Source organism: Tenebrio molitor, chromosome 6, assembly GCF_963966145.1.
Source record: "Tenebrio molitor chromosome 6, icTenMoli1.1, whole genome shotgun sequence".
Classification (NCBI taxonomy): Eukaryota; Metazoa; Arthropoda; class Insecta; order Coleoptera; family Tenebrionidae; genus Tenebrio; species Tenebrio molitor.
This window is the reverse complement of record NC_091051.1, coordinates 3,646,872-3,668,472: the sequence shown is the minus strand read 5'-3', so window position 1 is coordinate 3,668,472 and position 21,601 is coordinate 3,646,872. Positions and strand designations below refer to the sequence as shown.

Below are 21,601 nucleotides of genomic sequence, written 5' to 3'. Positions count from 1 at the left end.
ATCATTCTGCAAATTGAATAACATCAAGATTTAATTGAAGTGACCTTCAGCAATTTTTTGTTGCTTTATAAACGGGTCAGAGTTCACGTTTGCGTGTTGTCTTCAGATTATCTCGCAAGAGCTGTGACCCTGAATCATTCAAGGTGAATCTAATTAGTTTTTTTAGTACAAATTAGAAACGCCACACAAATTATAGTGTTCAAGAGAAATAATTCATATTTTATTAGACGCATAGTACAACATTTAGTAAGTAAATATGACTTAAGCACACCTCTTAGTGACTTACAACTATTTAATTATCGATAAGCTTGATAAGCAAACAAAAACAAACTGTTGAGACAAGATTTATCACAATTTTTTGTGTTTGCAGCGTTCACAAAGATGGATCTGATTTGTAGGATCGAGCAAGGACAATTGAGAGGACAAAGCGAAGTCGACATCCTGGGCACTCCTTTTGTCAGTTTTATGGGAATCCCGTACGCACGGCCGCCTCTCGGGGAGCTGCGATTCAAGCCGCCTCAACCCCCTCGAAGCTGGGACGGGGTTAGAGACGCCACCAAGCAAGGCAGTCCCTGTCATGCCCTCCAACTGTTGCCAACCCCCGAAGTAATATTTATCGAGTGTGGTAACGCGATTGACTCATGTTTTTTAGACGCTCGTTTTGAAACCCGCCGGTTCTGAAGATTGTCTCTACCTGAACGTGTACACCCGCCAAGTTGGAACGAAATAATCGCGCAAATCTCACACTCACTCGGTTTTTTGTAGCTCGTCACCCAAAATCTCAAACCTGTGATGGTTTTCATACACGGAGGGGCTTTTATCTCTGGGTCCAGTGACAGATCGATGTACGGACCTGAGTTTTTGATGACCGAAGACATCGTTTTGGTGACAATCAACTACAGACTAGGGGCTCTAGGTTTGTTTTGATCTCGACGCTGAGCTTGAAACATCGAGAGTTTTAGGTTTTTTGACCATCGACGATCCATCATTGGGAGTTACTGGAAACGCGGGGCTGAAAGATATGGTCCAGGCTTTGAAATGGGTCAAGAACAATGTCAAACACTTCGGGGGGGACCCCAACAACGTCACCATTTTTGGAGAGAGTGCAGGAGGGGCCTCAGTGCACTATTTGATCTTGTCGCCTCTAGCTAGAGGTCTTTTCCACAAAGCTATCGTACAGAGCGCTAGTGTTTTATGTCCTTGGACTCGAGGAGTCAACGATGCCAAACAGCTGGCTCGAATTAATGGGTGCACTGATAGCGACAATAAAAGGGTTTTGGAGTTTTTGCAACAAATTCCAGTCGAAAAACTTCTCGAGGGACAGGTTAAACTAGGCGATGTATATTGACAAGTGCAGTGTGAGGTGCAGTCGGTCATGTTGTAATTTTAGTGGTTGAGTCCAGTAGACAAGCGCTTGGTGGGTCCGACAGTTGAACCAAAGAGCCAAGACTCTTTTTTGGCTGAAGAGCCAATCAAAATAATCAATTCCGGGAGGTACAATCAAGTGCCAATGATGTTTGGGTACACCTCACTGGAGGGTATCTTCGAAGAAGGGACCAAATTATTTGGCATGAAGTCCAATCTAGGAGAGTTTGTTCCGTATTACTTGGGACATCCAAAAGACAGCGACGTTTTTAAGGAGAAAAATAAGAAAATCGCACAGTTTTATTTTGGCAGTGACGTAATCGATCCCAACAATAAGGAAGCCCTGTACACTGTAGTATAATTCTATTTGTCCACTTGACAATCTCTCATGTCAATTTTTAGGTTATAACTGACGCCACTTTCCTCCGGGGAATTCACCTCGCGGTTAAAAGCCACGCAAAAACTTGCACACAACCGGTGTACTACTACAGAATGTCAATCGATACGGACCTGAACATGTTTAAAAACATGATACACGTCAAAGTAAAAGGTTATTTATTCGGTTTGTGGGAAATTAAATATATAATTTGTGTTGGGTTGAAGGTGTGAGCCACGGCGACGATTTGGGGTATTTATTTAAGATTGGCAATCGTGTTTTGAAACCAGGGAGTATTGAGGAAATCTCAGTTCTGAGATTTGTCAAAATGTGGACCAATTTTGCCAAAACTGGCACCCCAATTCCGGCGAAAGATTCTTTCTTAAATTCTGAATGGCCTCCTGTTACTGAAGTGCTGAACTTCCTGGATATTGGTACAGATTTGGTGGCAGGAGTCGACCCAGACATCGACAGGATGAAGTTTTGGGACGAGCTGTGTAAAGGTGTCAAGGAATGTTACTAAAACTGCAAATTTCAAATAAACAAATGCTTTATTAATGTTAGTAGTTGTAATAAATATTTCGAGTCCGGGTCTGGCTATTCGGTGAAGGGCGACGCCGGTCCTGTTCACTTGAAATTTCAAAAAAATACAAAAACTGTCAAAAAATTTGTTTTTCAGCGAAATAAGTTGCCTCCTCTTCGCACTCGAGACAAGATTTCCCCAGAAATCTTGGAAATGCGCCAGAAAAATTATTTAACTAATCTATTCGCACATGACGTTGACGTTTAACAACCATAACCTAACAATTTCCGCGAGTCAAGATCGGATATGTCAATCGTTTTCAACGCGAATTTCGCAAAATTTTCTAGTGTCAAATATTTTTCCTCTTGCAGAATGAATTCCTCCAAGTGTTGTGTTGCAATTTGTCAGTTCACGGCGACAAACAATAAAGAAAACAACTTAAAAATCGTCAAAGATTTGGTCGCGGAGGCGGCACAAAAACACGCCAAAGTAGCACTATTTGCGGTGATTACAACATAACTCGAGTGTTTTTGCAGGTGGTGTTTTTACCAGAGGCTAGTGATTACATAGCTACCAATAAAGAGGAAGCGAAAGCGTTTGCAGAGCCTCTGAGCGGTACACTAATGAATGAGTATCGAAATTTGGCCAAAAATAAGAAGGTTTGGCTGTCGGTGGGCGGCTTCCACGAGCTGGTTCAGTGTGAGAAAGAGGTAAAAAACGAGAGGTCACGATTTATGCTAAATAATTAATCCAAGTGTAAAATTTTCAATTCGCATGTTTTGATTGATGAAAATGGGGATATTCGATCTATTTATAAAAAAATCCACTTGTTCGACGTCAGCATTCCGGAATTAAACGTAAATCTGAGGGAGTCTGATACAAATGAAGCTGGCAGTGAGATTGTGCCCCCAACTGACACCCCAGCCGGTCCACTGTCACTCTCGATAGTATCCTTCAGTTTCAGTTATTATAATTGATCACTGAGCGCCTCAAATTTCGCCTTAATCGTTGTAACAGTGCTACGATTTGCGATTCCCCGAGTTGAGCATCTTGCAACGCAAACAAGGCGCCAACATCCTGACCTACCCCTCTGCTTTTACCAACGCCACTGGGCTTTTGCATTGGGAGACTCTCCTAAGAGCCAGAGCTGTGGAGACGCAATGTTACGTAATCGCAGCCGCACAGTACGGCAAACACAACCAAAAACGAATATCTTTCGGTCAAGCTCTTGTAAGTGCCATTTTGACCGATTGTAGAAACCTGCATTACCGACATTATAGATCGTGGACCCGCAAGGTAAAATCGTAGCGGAGTGTCCGAAATACCGCGAAGGTCACGACACCAATCAAAGCGTGGCGGTCGCAGAGATCGATTCCGATTTAATCAAGAAAATCCGGTGCGAAATGCCGGTGTTTCAGCACCGAAGGGACGACTTGTACCGGCTGCAAACTGTCGGTAATGAAGAAATCGCGATTGACGACAGCGAGAACTTCATGTTTGCGCACAAAGTGATTCCCGGGAGTACTGTGTTTTACAGGACGCGGCACAGCTTCGCGTTTACCAACATCAGATGCGTCGTTCCTTACCGTATCCTTCGTCCGTCAGACTGGACAATCGATTGATTCCTTAAGTATTGCAGATGTTTTGATTTCTAGCATAAGGTTGTGCAAGAGACTGAGCGATTTGACCGACGAAGAAGTGGCAGATTTGTTCCAGACCGCGGTCAAGGTGCAGCAAGTGGTGGAGGCGGTGACGGCGGCGTGTTCGTCGACGTTGTGCGTGCAGGACGGCACGCACGCAGGGCAAACGATTCCGGTGAGATTTTGACGAGCGTTTGATCGTGAAGAAAGGGATTTGTTCTAGCACGTCCACATTCATATTCTGCCAAGACACCCCAACGATTTCGACCACAACGACGAGGTTTACGATAAGTTGGCGAAGCACGATCGCGATAATAATCCAGAGCCGCGGCGGAGTGACGAAGAAATGAGCAAAGAAGCGAAAATCTTGCGGAAATATTTTTACAAGAACTAGTCGGGTTTTTATAAACAGATCAATAAAAAGGGTTGAGTCGAAGTGGAGTACTTATTTGTAGACCTAGAATAATTTCGTTACATCAGACAAATAGTTCGAATTTGTTTGCAGCAGAGACAGTTTCACGACAAAATCGATATCTGCGTGTAGTTTTCGAAGCATCCGCGAGATGGCTTTGCGCAAATAAACTGTCACTGTCACTTGTAATGCTTCCGGGAACATTTTTGGATGGAAATTTATCTTTGACGTTGTGGGCAAGCACGGTTAGTAAGTTTTTGTCCCCAAGAGATCGGCGACCTCAATTAATAATGCATTTAATTACCAAGGCAAATAAAATCCGACCACACACGAATCAGCCGTGCCCGTATGCATGCAATTCCTGTCATGAATTTTTAATTTGTTTGGCTTCCGATCGTCGCTGCTTTTATTTGCGAGAACTAAATTATTAAGCAGATAACGAGAATTCTCGAGTCGTAGAGCTAATATTAAAGCTTTAGTCTGCATAAATTACCTTCACGACTGTTACGATTCATTAAATCCGACTTACTTCATATTTTCATAGAAGTTTTATTAAATTCGGGGCTTTTGTTTGTTGTTCGGTAATTCTATTCTTGCCGATTTCGGCCAGAAACGGGTCCCGCTTTCTCGGAATTAGTGTTTTTCCAAGGCGAAGTTTAATTCCTTCCGGTCCCCAACTCCAAGTAATTTAGAAGATTTCCGTTTTGGATAAACCGAATGCAAATTAGAGCGAAAAACCGCCCTCCACGCTCTATTATTCTTCAGATGTGATAATGCTAACTAATTTGACGAAGACGCAAGTTTTTAATAGGATGCAAGTCGCCCCCGAGGTGAGTTTCTGCAACGGACGCTTCATTAAATCGTTGAACGGTTTCAATGTCGACGTAACGATTGCTTTTAATTGTGGAATTTGCGTTATTATTCCAATTTATGCGCGGACAAATCCCTACGATAAAAATGTAGACGCATAGGAGCACGGTTGTTACTTCCGCGTTTTAATTAACGTTAGTACTGATGCAGCGCGGCAGGATTTGCAGGATATTAGGTAAAATTTCATTTCGACTTGAAGAAATCGAGTTATCGGGAGTCTATAATTGAAAACTGGAAATCTAAGTGTGGAAAAACGGTATAATTCGGGTGGGTCCTTTCATTACGTTATCAAATAACGTCGTGGAGGTGACGTGATCAAAAAGTCAAACGGTCTCACGGTCCATTAAAATGGAAAACTTTTCTCTGGATTTTTATTTTTGCTAGAATTGTCGTTAATTTGCGTAGGGAGGATGACTCGTGCGAATAGAACAACGGGATTATTCAATTTTACATAATTCAATCCAGATTTTGATTTATTCCGAATAGAACAGAGGGATTTTGTGGAAGAGCAGTCTAATCAGCGTAACCGAAATAGGTTTTAGTTAATTATTACTAATTAAATAGAGCGTTTTGTTCGTTTCAAGCGTCGGTTCGTGCAAATTCATTCGTAAAGGCTTGTTGGAATATTCCGACAAAATTGCTTTGCTTTTTGAACGAACAGGTATAGGTACGGCGCCATTTCATATTGCTGCTCCATCTTCATTCTGTTTTATTTTGTTTTTACATTTTTTCATCACTTAATCATTGCTCTTTTTACTCCATTTCTGAAAAATCTGAGATGTATACATTGAAGAGTATAGGATCAAACAAAATCCTTGTTGCACTCCATACTCGTCCCGTTTTTATTTTCCCTTTTTTGCTTTTTTTCTGCATGTTTTGTGTCACTTATTGCTGAAGAATTTTTAATACAATCTTAAATTAATAAAACATGTATGATATCAATAATACTTAATTATTTTCCTTGTATTGGGCCTGTAAAAACACAAATTGTTAAAATACCTATTTTTGTCCCTGTCCTCTTTTCTTAGTAAACTGTTTAATTTTTATGGTACATCAATCAATGCTCCACTTATGGGAAATTCTTCTTTTTATTTTTGATCAATTAGAAAATGAAAAATCGTCTTCAAAATTAGGTCTCTATACATTGTCGCTTATGGCAAATAAAAATTAATATACACTTTTCAGTTTTTACCGTAGTGTAGAAATGCCATTTACGATTTTGATGGAAAACCATGTAAAGGTAAACGCTGTTCAAAAATCAAAAAACCATTGTGGTGTAAATAATACACATTTTTCATGACATTTCCTATTATGCATACAGGTGTCCCAGAATGAACCAGCATAATTTTAACCACGAGCTACTGGCTTCATGTAAAACTCGGAAAAAATATTTAAAAAATTCTTTCAAAAAATAAAATGACATTTAATTTTTGAGATACAATTTTTTTAATTGCTTTTATAGTCTTCTACGTTGTCCCACAACCGCGTAGGGAAAATTTGTGTACGTTTTATAAAATATGATAATATATAGGGTGATTTTTAAAATGTGCCGAAATTTTACCTACGAGGTTGTGGGACAACGTAGAAGACTAAAAGCAAGTAAAAAAAAGTACCTCAAAAATTAAATGTCATTTTATTTTTTGACAGAATTTTTTAAATATCTGTCTGTTTTTGTGTCTTGTTTTTCTGGGCATGTTTAAGTAAAAATAATAAGAATCAATAAATAAATGAAACGTGCTGCTAATAAAACAATATGAACGAAATTCAAAGCAATTGAATCTTATTTTCGATCAAATAAATGTCATAATTTATAGTTACCAACATAGTATGAAAAAATATCTACCTAGGGTTTTTTAAATTTTACCAACCTAAAGCAACAGGTGGTGGTTTTTTGATTTTTGAATAGACTTGAGTATTTATCACAGTGACAGATAAGTCATTTGCACCACAATGGTTTTTTGATTTTTGAACAGCGTTTAGAAACATAGAAACTACACCTCACGAAAAAATTGAAAACAGTTCACCGTCGTAGACAAAATTTGCGAATGACACCGTACAAAATGCAAGAATGGACAGACCCGAAACGATGGCGACGTGGCAACATCGCACAGTTAAATCTTCGTCTCTGGCAAAGCAAAACCAGAGTTCTCATCGTAAGACGTTCTCAGAATGAATCACCATTACACAATTTACGATAAAAAATGTCAACAGCCAAAAAAATGTATTCGGGTATTTATTTTTTGACATTTACGTGTCAGATTCAAAAAAACGTTTAAATTTCGACGAATATTTTGTTGAAAAAAAAAAAAAATTTGCGATTGGTAACATGAAAGATGTAGAAAGAAAGAAAAAGCAAAAAAGGGGAAGTAAGAATTAAGGAGTATGAAGTGAAACAAGGATTTTGTTTGGCCTTCTACTTTGTAAAGTAAAGGAGCATTGGCTTATAAATTATGCTACGAAGTTGGTAAAACAAAATTTTATTGCTTCGTTTTCCAGAAATATAAATAGAAAAAGTAAAATCCGGAGTGAAATGAGACAACGATCAAGGACAAATGCAGGACGAATGAAGATGTTGTCTTGGCTTTAATTTGTCTATTTAAATGTATAAAAACATTACAATTAAGCTGTTTAAGTGAAGAAAAAACATGAAAACAAAATGAAACAGATTCAAGATGGTACAGGGTTATTCTAAATGATTGTAGTCGAAGTAGGCCATGCCCATGTTATTACATTTTTGCCGCTTTCATGTGAACTGTCAGTTTTGTCGCTGTCACTGTCATTTTTTAGGTGAAAAGTGCGGTGGTGAGATTTTTATTTATTTTTGTTAAATTAACGATTAAACCCAGAAATATAGAGTTGTTTTGCACTCAATTTAACTCCCGTGTGTGAACAACTCACTTATTTACATCATTTTGATGTGGAGCGGCAACGATAAATTTTACATTCAGTTTTCACGCCTACTTCGACTACAGTCATTTAGAATAACCCTGTGTAATGGGGCAAGAATACAGGGTGTAATCCAAATAGGCGAAAATATTTTGAGCCGTAAACCACCAAAACATTCGAAGACGATTTGCGACGCCATGACTCATTCAGAATTCATCGGCTAGCTATAGACCAGCTGTTTTAAATGCCCTCACAAAAAATCACAAGGATTTAAATCTGGAGATCTTGGCAGTCAAAGTGAATCCTACCTCATCGGTAAATAAAATAACCCGTAAAAATTCTGGTTTTCTACACATTTTCTCAGCACAAAATTGTTGTCTCCTGGTTGCAGGGCTTGTACTTTTTGTACGTGGTAAGAATGAAGGCATTTTTTTAAAGTGCCCCATACCCCATACTACATGGTGTGAGAGAAACTCCTACCTTAAGTGCTAGCCTTCGTATACTGGGAACGATCTTTGCCACGATCTTCCGTTCTTGGATGGAACTTTCCTGTGTCTTTCAACCGTTGCACCGTGGAAGTAAACCCTGTCTGGAAACTTTTCCCGGAATAATATTTGCGCTTGGACCGCGTTGCCACCCGCCGCCCGCCGCACGTACGCGAGCACCATATCCGTTAATTCCACGTTTGTACAATTTCCCATTTTAAACGAATTAATAACCAATACACGATTGTCGTTTGTCGAGCACCAACTAATAACTAACTTACGCCAACGCAACTTCCCATAAGAACATCCTTTTTTTGTCATACAAAAAGTGTATGAAACGTGTAAAAAGCTAGAATTAGAGTTAGCTTTTTCTTTACTACTGCTTTTATGATCTCTATTACGAAACCGAGACAGTGGTGTGTCCACAATTTATTGTGTAAATTGCGGTGCCATTTGTTCTCGCATTCTTACGTTTTTCAAAAAACGCATTTTTTTTTCATTGATGCGGGAGTATTCAGTACTTACGTGTACTTTTGATTACATACTGTAAAAATGACGCTCAATACTTCCACCGTACACCTGTTCGTTCAGATAGTAAAGCAATTTTGTCGGAATGTTCCGACAAGCCTTTACGGATGAATCTGCACGAATCGACGCTTGAAACGAACAAAACGTTCAATTTAATTAGTAATAATTAACTAAAATCCGTTTTCGTTACGCTGACTAGACTGCTATTCCACAAAATCCGTCTGTTCTATTCTGAATAAATCAAAATCTGGATTGAATTATGTAAAATTGAATAATCCCGTTGTTCTATTGGCACGAGTCATTCTCCCCACGCAAATTAACGACACTTCTAGCAAAAATAAAAATCCAGAGAAAAGTTTTCCGTTTTAATGGACTGTGAGACCGTTTGACTTTTTGATCACGTCACTTCCTCGACGTTATTTGATAACGTAATGAAAGGACCAATCCGATTTATACCGTTTTTCCACACTTAGATTTCCTGTTTTCAATTATTGACTTCCGATAACTCGATTTTCTTCAAGTCGAAATGAAATTTTATCTGATATCCTGCAAATCCTGCCGCGCTGCATCAGTACTAACGTTAATTAAAACGCGGAAGTAACAACCGCGCTCCTATGCGTCTACATTTTTGTCGAAGGGATTTGTCCGCGCATAAATTGGAATAATAACGCAAATTCCACAATTAAAAGCAATCGTTACGTCTACTTTGAAACCTATTAACGATTTAATGAAGCGTCCGTTGCAGAAACACCTCGGGGGAGGCTTGCATCCTGCTAAAAACTTGCGTCTCCATCAAATTAATTAGCGTTATCACATCTGAAGAATAATAGAGCGTGGAGGGCGGTTTTTCGCTCTAATTTGCATTCGGTTTATCCAAAACGGAAATCTTCTAAATTACTTGGAGTTGGGGACCGGAAGGAATTAAACTTAGTCTTGTAAAAACACTACTTCGAAGTAAGCGGGACCCGTTTCTAGCCGAGATCGGCAAGAATAGAATTACCGAACAACAAACAAAAGCCCCGAATTTAATAAAACTTCTATGAAAATATGAAGAAAGTCGGATTTAATGAATCGTAATCGTCGTGAAGGTAATTTATGCAGACTAAAGCTTTAATATTAGCGCTACAACTCGCGAATTCTCGTTATCTGCTTAATAACTTAGTTCTCGCAAATAAAAGCGGAGATGATTGGAAGCCAAACAAATTAAAAATTCGTAACGGGAATTGCATGCATTGGGGCACTGCTGATGATTCGTGTGTGGTCGGATTTTATTTGCCTTGGTAATTAAATGCATTATTAACTAAGGTCGTCGATCTTTTGGGGACCAAAACTTAGTAACCATGGTTGACCAAGATATCAAAGACACATTTCCTTCCAAAAAAATTTTCGCAAAGCATTACTGACAGTTTATTTTTACAGAGCCATCTCTCGGTTGCGTCGCGAGCTACAAACAGATATCGATTCATTCTTAAAATTATCTCGTCTAAAAACACTACAAATTAAAAACATTCGTCTTATCAAAGAGCGGAGAGTGAGGAGACGGTTTTACGTCTACCAATAAATGCTCAACTTCGATTGATTCCCTTTTCACATCTGTTTATACAAAAATCCGACTTATAAAATATCTCCGCAAGATTTCTTACCGGAATCATCTGCTTTGTGTATTGGTCCTCTTGCATAGTGGTGGGCTAAAGTGCTATTTTCAAATAGCAGTAGCAAACTGTTACCGTTACAGAAAATAGCAGTTTAAAATAGCAGTTTCTTAGTAGCAGATATTTATTTATGATGTACTTGTACTCGAAGCTCGAAACAGATTTCAATAAACATGCAAAAAAATAAAACAGTTTCCTGTTTTTTTTTCTATTTTTTTACAGGTTACTAGCAAACAATTTAGGTACAGTCAAGAGTTGTCGAGTGTCGACATACTCTAAGTCAGTAAAACATAACATAACATATCTAATAAACCTAATGTAATTTTTCTTGTTACAAAATTAATATTATTCCCTGTAAACATAAACCGGTTAAAAATAAAAAAGAATATACTTAATTATACTACCATAAAATTAATAGTAGTAAAGCGTAACGAGCACTATAATTTTTTATTTTTAAATAAATTGTAACTGCATCTGATTTTTATCATCCGTCTCGAAAATGGAAATAAATTGTTACGTACGCATATTGTTCGTTCACTACACGAGGGCGGCAAATTAAAAAGGCGGCATTTCCAATAAAGCAATTAATTACTTTTATTGATACTGTTCATGTAAATACAAGTTATCGTTCGGAGTTCGGACGGACCAGATGATGAAAAAGAGCGTGGGACCAAGACTTCAAGACTTGGTCTCACGGTGGTATATTAGGGTGGTTATTATAAACTAATAAAAGAAAAAGGAACCGCCGGTACCATCAAGGCATCGAGAAAGCCCGACGATTCATAAAACGAAAAGAATAATTTTATTTTTCATATTGTGGAAATTAGTCTCTATCCAGTCTTTGGCAAAGTGACAGTGTCTAGTAGAGTGCGTGTGCGATAATATTTTGTTAAATTGAACTTTTTTTTACTTTCTATCCTGTGCATAAAAATAAAGTATTTTATTTTTAAACATCTAAAATTTGGTAAGATTTTATTATTATGATTTTTACATTTTGAGTGTCATATTTGTATAATACAGGTATCAATATGGATCTCAAAAGAAAAACTTCCATCATTTGGAACTTTTTTACTCCAGAAGATGAACTGAAGGCGTTGTGTAATTTTTGTAAACAAAAATTTTCTTACAAATCGTCGACTACCAATTTAAAAGCACATATTACGAGAAAACATCCTTCAATTAAATTGGATGTATTGCCAAAAGAAAAACATTCAACAATTTCTCAAGCTGCATCAAGTGAGTGCGACAAGCAAGTAATACAAGATCAAGAACAAGAACCCTCTCTCTCGCCGGCCTCTCCGAAACCATCTACATCGACATCCACGGATTCCACGGAAATCCATCCACCACCGGTAAAAAAACGCAGATTCCACCAAACAACCATCAGCGTCCCAAAGAAAATAGGATTTTCCCAAAAAAAACAATTGGATGAATATTTGTTGGCATTAATCACCAAGGACTTTCAACCCTTTTCCATAGTTGAAGACGTTGGGTTTCGTGAATATAGTAATGCCCTGAATCCTAATTACACGGTACCTAGCAGAAAAGTGCTCTCTAATGTCCTGTTGCCCGCAAAATATACCGAAGTATATAATAATACAAAGGAGGTAATTAAAGATGCGGTGTCAGTGACGATTACCACAGATTGTTGGACCTCTCGCAATGTGGAAGGGTTTATTGCAGTCACCTCTCATTTCATTACTCCAACGTTTGAGACAAAATCAGTTGTATTGGAAACAAGCTCTTATAATGAAAATCATACAAGTGCTAATTTAGCGGCCGAACTAAATAGAATAATTAGAGAGTGGAACTTGGAAAATAAAATTTTGTTAGCGGTATCGGACAATGCTGCAAATATTAAAAAAGCAATCAAAGAGGATTTGAAGTGGCGGCATTTTGGTTGCTTAGCGCATACGATAAATCTTATCGTTCAAGATGCGTTAAAATCGATCGAACCCCTTATAGAAAAAGCTAAAGCGTTAGTTTCTCATTTTAAAAAGAGCAGTAACGCAAAAACAAAATTAGATTTCTATCAAACGCAAAATAACAAAGAAGCTAAAAAATTAAAACAAGCTGTGGCGACTAGATGGAACTCTTCGTTTTATATGTTTCAGCGAATTTTCGAGCTAAAAGAAGAAATAAGAGCTACGCTAGCTGTTCTTGGTAAAGAAAATTGGCCAATATTTTCGAACGAAGAGTTCGAAAATATCGAACAGTTAATAAAAGTGTTAGCTCCCATGGAAACGGCTACAAGGATGATGAGTGGAGAAAAATATGTGTCCGCTTCATCAGTCATAATTATTACGAATGGTTTGCAGGATGTGTACGAAGAAATGTTACAAAAAAAATTGTTTTCGGACAAAATTAAGAGAGTGGTTACGGATATGCATCAGGGAATTATTACCCGCCTTAGTAATTTAGAATCCAGTACCACTCTCCTAATTTCCACATTTTTGGACCCCAGATTTAAAAATGTGGGTTTTTCAACGAAGTTGGTTGCTGAAAGGGCCAAAACTTTAATTACTAATGTTTTAACAAATTTTATTGAAAGCAGCTCCTCGGTTGAAACATTATCAAATGTACCTATCGCGTCATCAGAAGAGAATGACGAATTTTCAATTTGGGGCTCTTTTGATAAAAAAGCCGCGTCTTTTGAGCCCCAAGGCACATTTAGATCACGTGCAATAATAGAAATACAGCGCTATTTAGAAGAACCGCTTCTACATAGGAATCAAAATCCTCTAAATTGGTGGAAAAACAATTGTTATAACTACCCCAATTTAAGCAAAGTTGTACGCGAAAAGTTCGGTACGGTAGCGACATCGGTGCCATGTGAGAGACTATTTTCAAAAACAGGGCAACTTATCTCTGAGCGACGTAATCGTTTATCCGCTGATAAAGTGAAACAAATAATTTTCATCAATGGAAACTCGTAATGTTTTGTAGTATTGTTATGTAATAATCAGTATTATTGTTGACTTTATTGATTATGGTTTTATATTTATTTTTGTTATAAAATTATATTATTATATTATTTTAGTATTTAATAATTTAAAAAACCATTATTACTCTGTTTTGCTTTTTTTTTGTATAAGCGTGAATGGCTGAATGGTGGTGTGAAACGTGAATAAGCAAAGCGCCAGCGCCATATTTAAATATCCTAACAGTTATGTCCTTATATTATATTGGCTATAAATCCGACGAGTTCGAGTGGTCGGATCTAGGCTGGGTTGCTATAACAGTCTGCTATATTATAACTTCAATCCTCCTCCACCACTATTATTCTTTGCCTGCTACTTCTGCCCCCTGTTATTAAATCATGGAAACTGTTGCAAAATTCACATCTGTTTTCTGTAGATATCTGCTACTTTTTTTTTCAAGTAGCAACCTGTTCCTGCTACTCCAGTGTAGCAGTTATAAAATAGCAGACTGCTAAATAGCACCCCACCACTACTCTTGCACCTTGCACGCACTAGCTTGACCGGGGCCTGGAACAAATAATCTGCCACTTCTTTGTCGGTCAAATCGCCCAGTCTCTTGCACCACCTTATGTTAGAAACCAAAACATTCGCGATACTCGAGGAATCAACAAATTGTCAAGTTTGAAGGACGAAGGATACGGTAAGGAACGACGCATCTTATGTTGGTGTATGCGAAGCTGTGTAGCTGTGTTTCGTCCTGTAAAACACGGTACTCCAGGGGTCCCGGGAATCACTTTATTCGCGAACATGAAGTCCTCGCTGTCGTCAATCGCGATTTCTGCATCATCGCCAGTTTGCAACCGGTAGATGTCGTCCCTAAACCCGGCATTTGGCACCAGATTTTCTTAATTAAATCGAGATCGATCTCTGCGACAGCTACACTTTGACCGACGTCGTGCCCTTCACGGTATTTCAGACACAGCAACACGATTTTACCTTGAGGTTGCGGGCACTTGCGGGTCCACGAACTGTAATGTCGGTAATGCAGATTGCTACAATTACACAATATGTCCCAAAAACTTTTTTTTTCTAAATATTGTCACTCTACGACCAAAGGTACAAAACCAAGACTAAGGCCTTGTTGGAAATCATACTTGTTCTTAATTCTCATCATGATTTAAAAAAAATATTTATCTTATGAATTTTTTGTGACCTTTAGATAATTTTAATATGTTAATAGTTTTTTTATAATCAGATCATACAATTCTATTTCAGTTTTGAATTATTTTCATTTGAATCTGATACGTAAATAACACAAAATGAAAAGAAAATGTTTTCCTCTCTTAATACATATTTTTGCTGTAAATTACGTTGTTTGCCAATTAGCAGAGATTCATTATTAAATATCCTTTACATCTGATAAATATGCTGCGAAAAATATAAAATCAAAATACCGGGTGTTATAGAAGTTCACGTGATAAATTTAATCACCAATAAGTAGAACTCTTTAAATATTTAATTATTATTAATATATAATATTTTTTTGACTGATTTTTTTTACATTTTCTAACCTCTAATTTGACACTTCGCTCATGGGATAATCATCAATTGAAACGAAAGAGTGAGTGAAAATGTTTTTGTGCGATAAAAACTTTGCAGTTTTTTGAAGAAAGGACGATCGCTGTTCTAATACTCATTTTTTTGCTTTACTCTTTAATTAAACTTTATAAGAATTTCATTAATCTGATCCCTGTATGGCGAAAAGTACAGGAACAGTTCCGAATCCATGTTGCATTTCACAAACATGTTCAATACTTATTTTCTTCCTTTTTCTTGTATCTTCCATGTTCTACTGGACACAGAAAAATCAAAATTCTGTTTGATGATGATAACAATGCAAAAAGACAAGTACCAAAACCCCCTTGTTCCATCCACCATCTCTTCTTTCCCAATTTTACCTAACACATCTTTTTCCTTCTCGATGACCCTCCCGCAACAATCACCATACGTCAACGCAATTTCGCAATTTAATTCCAACCCACTCCTTTTTTACCAACACACTTTTCAATCCTCATCTCCTCTTTTCTTCTTCAACTAAAAATATAAATATACCCCGTGCAGCAGGCACGAGTGCACCAAATGACCAAATCACCGTCACATTCACCGCGAAGTCACCTCGACTACGACTTCTTAAAAATAGTTTAATGAATATGTTATCGATCCGTACATGTTGCGCCCAAGATTAATTTGCATAGTTGACGTCTGACCTGAATAAACATAATGCCGCCACATATGCAAATACTGCAATAACTTAAATACCTCCCCCGAAATCGCCTCGCTCGCGAGTCCCTTCTGCCGCTCCCCTGTTATGAATTATTTACGGCCCCGTGGCCGTCCGCAAGATGCGTGTGTTGTTTTTTACCTGAGCAGGCGCTCTCCATATAATTACAAATACTGGCACTTTGTGAAATTTCCACGCACTGACGCTCCTGATTCCAGCCTCCATCCTGATCCATCCAGTCGGCGGCGGGCGTCGCGTTGTGATACTTCCATTTAGTTGCAAATTTGACGAGCACGTGACAGATCAGACGCCACCCCCAGGACCCAGGTACGTCTCTCGATGATGTTTTCCGTGTTGCTGTTTTTCCAATTGGGAAATTGACCAAGCGTCTTTTCGAACAAATCAATCATGCCGCTGACGCTGTCCATTTCCTAATGGAGCTGATGACGAATGTAAAACAACGAGTCCGCGAAGACTGTTCCGTTCTTTTTTCTTCTTTCGGTGCCGCCAGCGACCACTGTTTTATATGCAAAAGTGCGACCGCCTTGATGTCGCATCATGGCATAAAGAGCCCGCCTGTCATTGTCCCGCTATTAGGACTCTCTTGAGCAAATTATCCCAATTGTGTGGCAATCTGTCCGTTGAAAAAGTCCAGATTCTGCGGTGGCGGCGCTAATTGATCCCTTTCAAACCTAGCTTAAATGCGATTAGACCGGACAATGATCGCCCCCGAATCGGGCGCCTTTCAACAGTTTCGCTAATCTTGGGCTCGCGTCTGTCTCTGGACCATTGTGCGTGGTATCGTCAAAGGGGCGGCGGACGTTCAGACCGGTGGAGTTTTTTCGGTGAGGGTCGCCACCCCAGTTTCGCTTTTTACCGGTTAATTGTTCGAAACAACTAGGGATGCGAAAGAGTGTCCGATGAATTTTACGAGGGTGGGTTTGTCGCGAGGGGTGGATTCCTAGGTTACCAAATAAATACCCAATTGTTAGAAATTGTTGTGGCAAAAATCTATACACGAGTAAAAGGTCGGATCACGTGAAATAACGCTGATAAATAATAATTGATATCGATCAAATAGTGGCGGGATAAGACACAGTTGGAGTAGTGAGGGGTGGCTGGACGGAATTATTCAGGTTGTCGACATCTGCAGTGAGTAGCTCTCAAGATATCTTATTCTATTTATTCTGTCTCTCGCTAAAAGAGACTTTGTTTTCCTGCTTTTACACTACTTTTTTTATTGCTTTTCACATATTCATTATTTTTTTATTGGTTCGTTCAAAATGACCACTACACCCACACTTCGCTTACATTCAATTCAATTTGATCATTTTCTCTTAAATCTGAATAGTACAGGACCAACACTAAATCCTTGTTTCACTCCACATCAGTTTTCACTCTTACTTAATTTTGATTTCTTGTGTATTTTTGTGACCTTTAACAAATTTTAAAACATTTTAAATTTTTATTATCGTGTAATAAAATATTCTTTCAGACATGAATTATTTTTCTTTGAACCTGACACGTAAATAACGAAACGTGGAAAGAAAACTTTTCCCCTCGTGATGTTTTTATTGTAAATTATGCTGTTTTTCATATAATAGAGATTCATTGTTATGAATATTCTACGAAAATCCTTGTCATTCTTATCATTCAGTTTTTTTATTCTTCTTTTTTTACAAATCTGTTCTATGAATTATGATTGACATTTTTTATTGTAAAGTGTATTCCTTTTCACAGTAGATTCATTATTTTTTTCTACGCCTAACGAATATACAGGGTGTCTCAAAATTCGCGAATTCCGAATTCAGGACTCAGTGGAGCTCGAAAAATACTTCACTCTTCCTGAAGAAGATATAAGCACTTTAATTTTGTTCAACAGTGACAAAATACTATTATACTATTATAGCTACGTTGCCGTTTCATGTTTAAGAGAAATCACAAAAAATTAAAAATTTTTTACTCCTAAGTAAAGCTATTCTTCAAAAAATTGTTTTACGTTATAATTTTCCACCATAAATAACAATAAACACTGCACTTTTCAGCCTGTATTTGAAGAAAACGCAGTTCAAAGAATGCACCTTCAGACCAATCTATCTTTGTGGGGGGAGTCCCGATTTGTTTTTTATTTCCATATTTGGACTACTGAAGTGATCCCCTACAACGCTCTGAATTCAGAATTCGCCAATTTTGAGACACCCTGTACAATGAAGAGAACAGAGCCAAGACCGAATCCTTATTCCACTCCACACTGGCTCCAATTTTTGTCACTAATTTATTTGCTTTTCTCGTTTCCTACGTATTTTTAAATAATTTTAAAACATTTTAGATTTTCTTATAATCACATAATATAATATTCTTTCAGATTTGAATTATTTTCCTTTGAACCTGAGAGACAGGAAAAGAAAATGTTTTCCTCTCTTAATATTTCTACTCTGAATTACGCTCTTTCCCATAAAATAGAGATTCATTATTAATTATTTTTTAAATTTATGAATATGCTACGAAAAGTATAGAACCGTCACAAAATCCTTGTTGAACTCCACACTTGTCTTCAATAATCCTTATCACTCATTTTGTTGTTTTTTCTGTTTTCTTACGTTTCATCTTTCTAGCTAATTTTTCAGACATTGGAAAGTACTTATCAATAAAATATTTCTAAAGACCCAAATTATTATTTTTTGGACCGGACACGAAGAGTTCAAAAATAAATACATACTAGAATTATGTACTTTTTCTCTCTTAATTTTTTTTTCATTGTAAATAGTAGGTACCGGGCGTTCAAATGAAAACTTGGGTTGGGAGGGCCTTGGAAACCGTCAATTGTTTTGCTGTTTTAAAGTGTAAATTGACAATTGTAATCAGAGCATGTAGACAGCCAACCTAAAATTTATAAAGAAAAAATATTTTTGTTTTTTTTCTTTCTTTGCAATATTTTGCATTAAAACCTTTGTTAAAAAAAAAACATGTTCAATTATGTGGAAATTAAATATTAACAAATGTCATTTGTGTTAAACGGCGGGAAATTCAAACTTTACACTGTTCCGAATGGTTTACTTTTTTCAACGCCTACCCAGGTTTTTATTTTTTATTACATAAATTTATATTTTTCTTCTAGATCTAATGAATAAGCAATAAAGAACTTTTTATGTGAATATTTTTTGTCATCTTTGACCAATTTTTTTAAAATCAATAAATAACATTTTCTTCCAAATTTGAATTTTTATTTCGAAACAGAGATGTGGATTGCCAAAATCATATCTTCAAATTTAGTTTCATTATTTCACTCTGGAGCGAAAGCATTTAACCAAGACAAAAACCTTTGTTGCAATCCACTCTCGTTTTTAACATACATATACAGGGTTAGTCACGAGAGACTTCCGATGAAAATTTCGTAATATGCAACCGAAACTACAATTTCCAATGGTTTCTAGGTTCCTCAATTTATAAAAAGTAATACTTAAATCAACGATTGCTGACCCTTATTGCCTGTCATGTCAGTTTTCATATTTATATATTTTGCTCATAACCTCAATAAAGAGAAAGTGTCATCACGATTAATCTTATTCTAGGGGTTTCTTGTATTTTGGGTTGCATATAACGAAATTTTCATCGGAAATCTCTCGTGAATAACCCTGTATTATTCATTTTTCCCTTTTTTACATATTTTCTGACACCTGTAGTTAATGTCCCAACATTTTAATTTTCACATTTTTCAGATTACTTTACCTCTCTATCTTATTTCATTAGAACACACACCTTTTGTGACATTTCGTTCATTTCTTCATACTCTTTTTTATCTTTTACACAACCGCTACTTGATAAAATTGCTAAAATATTTCTTTTTAAAACACCATGAATAAAACTGCACCTCACACGTCATATTTCCAAGTTGACAGAATCAATTTCAGTCTTTCGGAGTTAATGTTCTGTTAAACACAAAGTCAACATCATCTATTAATAGGAAAATATTGAAGTTTTCAATTGATCGATGCTTTAAAGCGGTAAAAGACGCAACGAGTCCGAGTGGGGAAATCGCTCCAGGAGGACAAAAAGAAATGTCGTACTCGTCGGGGTGGTTATGGATATTTAGCACCGCCCTCGTTAACGAACGTGCACGGGAATGAAGCGTCCATAAATCGCGTCTGTAAATTGTCGAATCGTGATTTTTAATGTTTCGGGTTAAGCTTTCGACATAAAATAAAATATCACTTAACTCACCGTGGCCTGAAAGTAAGACAGATTATGGCGGGGCCATAAAGAGCACATATTGATTTTATAATTTGGCGAGACCCTCCGGTCGAATATTTTCGATGTGAATGCGCTCGACTGTCCAATCTAAACAGAGCGGCCCCTTCGGGGGCTGATTAACCCCCCGATTTTTAGTTTGCGCCGACTAATCCCGATCCTATAATTAGCTGCGACTCGGAACAAGCGCCGTTGAATTATTAAAGGATTCACGCCGACCTCCTGACGATCAAAAGAAAATTTCATCGCAGTTTATTTTTTCATGAGATTCACTGTCACACCACAATTCTGATTTCAATCGAATGACCCATTAAAAATAGAAGAGTCGCCGCTTCCAAGGATTCGATTTCGCAGGACTGTTGATGTTGCACTTCCGGCATTATCCTGGTTTCGACCGGGTCGAGTGGTTTTTAGCATTCCAAACCTGCTGCAACAGGACAATTGGGGCGAATTTTGTTAAAATATCTACTTTCATCCATGGCGGATCGAGTTTCGTGAAACTTGATTCCTTCAATTCGTGCGACGGTGAGGCTTTGGGAGGTCCTGCGAACCTCCGCCAGATCCTGATGATACCTCTCAATTTTCTTTACCTCAATTGAAATAATCTTCCGGTCATCATTTCCGCACCTTTTCATTTTTATGTCGCGTAGATTGTTTCCCCGTTTGGTGTTTATCATGTTTCTTTTAATTAAGTCGAAATTAGCGGAGGAACAATGAAAGTACAACGAAACGAAAACAAATCAAATCATTTTCCAAGGCACCGTCCTTATTACGTTGAAAATAAAACGACCTGGCCTAGATTTTAAATAAATTTGCATTGTTTTTGTCGTCCGGTTTAATTTCGAATTCCGGAAAAAAACTTGAAACGTGGAATTTTTTCTCCTCGAATTCATATTCTCATTTTAACTCGTTTTGATTATCTTCTGATTCATTACTAATTTCTGATGGATCCTAGCTCTAACAAGCTCTTGACTGCATTAGAATCATGCGCCAAGTCAAGCGAGAATTGTTGAAGCAGCGCTTGAGCTTTGGTGTAGATAGGGGGAAAAGAGCAGGGGCAACACAGCATCTCTGTTGCATTCCGCATCTAAAAACATTTTCAGTTAAACATGTAAAAGTGGTGAAGGTGCAAAAATCTATCTCTCTTGTTTCTTCAGACAAAAAGACTCTGGATTATCTTTGTGAACAACGTGAGTTTCTTCATTTCCAATTCTTATTCTTCATTAGTGCCTTTTTTCTTGTAAATTGTCGTCCACATACATTTAATTTTTCACTTGAAATATTATATTTTGAATCTGACGCGTAGATATGAAAAATCAAATCTCTTGCCAATTCTTCCTTTAAATTGTGATTCTTTTTATTTTAATCAGAATTTTATTACTTCTACACTTCATCAGTTTCCGGCGAAAAAACG

General features: G+C 37.4%; 4 protein-coding genes across 6 annotated transcripts in view; all 4 read left to right on the top strand.

The window, feature by feature from the left end:
• On the top strand, positions 1-2,331 carry LOC138132922 (esterase B1-like). Of its 2 annotated transcripts, none has more exons than XM_069050657.1 (8): positions 1-143; positions 371-606; positions 653-715; positions 766-916; positions 963-1,339; positions 1,391-1,717; positions 1,768-1,915; positions 1,969-2,331. In XM_069050657.1, exons 2-8 carry the CDS (start codon positions 382-384, stop codon positions 2,262-2,264), a joined length of 1,587 nt encoding a protein of 528 aa, XP_068906758.1. In that variant the 5' UTR covers positions 1-143; positions 371-381; the 3' UTR covers positions 2,265-2,331. The 2 variants fall into 2 exon arrangements, with proteins under 2 accessions (XP_068906758.1, XP_068906757.1); XM_069050656.1 differs by having other exon boundaries at positions 112-246.
• Positions 2,332-2,388: 57 nt separating this feature from the next.
• Positions 2,389-4,340, top strand: NitFhit (NFT-1 protein). Its single transcript, XM_069050661.1, has 7 exons — positions 2,389-2,753; positions 2,801-2,974; positions 3,020-3,211; positions 3,282-3,494; positions 3,545-3,851; positions 3,904-4,079; positions 4,128-4,340. Exons 1-7 carry the CDS (start codon positions 2,571-2,573, stop codon positions 4,296-4,298), a joined length of 1,416 nt encoding a protein of 471 aa, XP_068906762.1. The 5' UTR covers positions 2,389-2,570; the 3' UTR covers positions 4,299-4,340.
• Positions 4,341-11,841: 7,501 nt separating this feature from the next.
• LOC138132918 (E3 SUMO-protein ligase ZBED1-like) lies at positions 11,842-13,698 on the top strand. The gene has a single exon (XM_069050637.1). The coding sequence runs from the start codon at positions 12,843-12,845 to the stop codon at positions 13,671-13,673; it is 831 nt and encodes a 276-aa protein (XP_068906738.1). The 5' UTR covers positions 11,842-12,842; the 3' UTR covers positions 13,674-13,698.
• Positions 13,699-15,269: 1,571 nt separating this feature from the next.
• The window catches only part of LOC138134295 (diuretic hormone receptor-like), a 29,501-nt gene continuing 23,169 nt past the window's right edge, over positions 15,270-21,601 (top strand). The window contains exon 1 of one of the 2 annotated variants that reach the window (XM_069052480.1): positions 15,270-17,091. The gene's annotated coding sequence lies outside the window, so the exon portion shown is untranslated. The remainder of the gene's footprint in view (positions 17,092-21,601) is intronic. The other variant, XM_069052481.1, reaches the window with a different exon arrangement.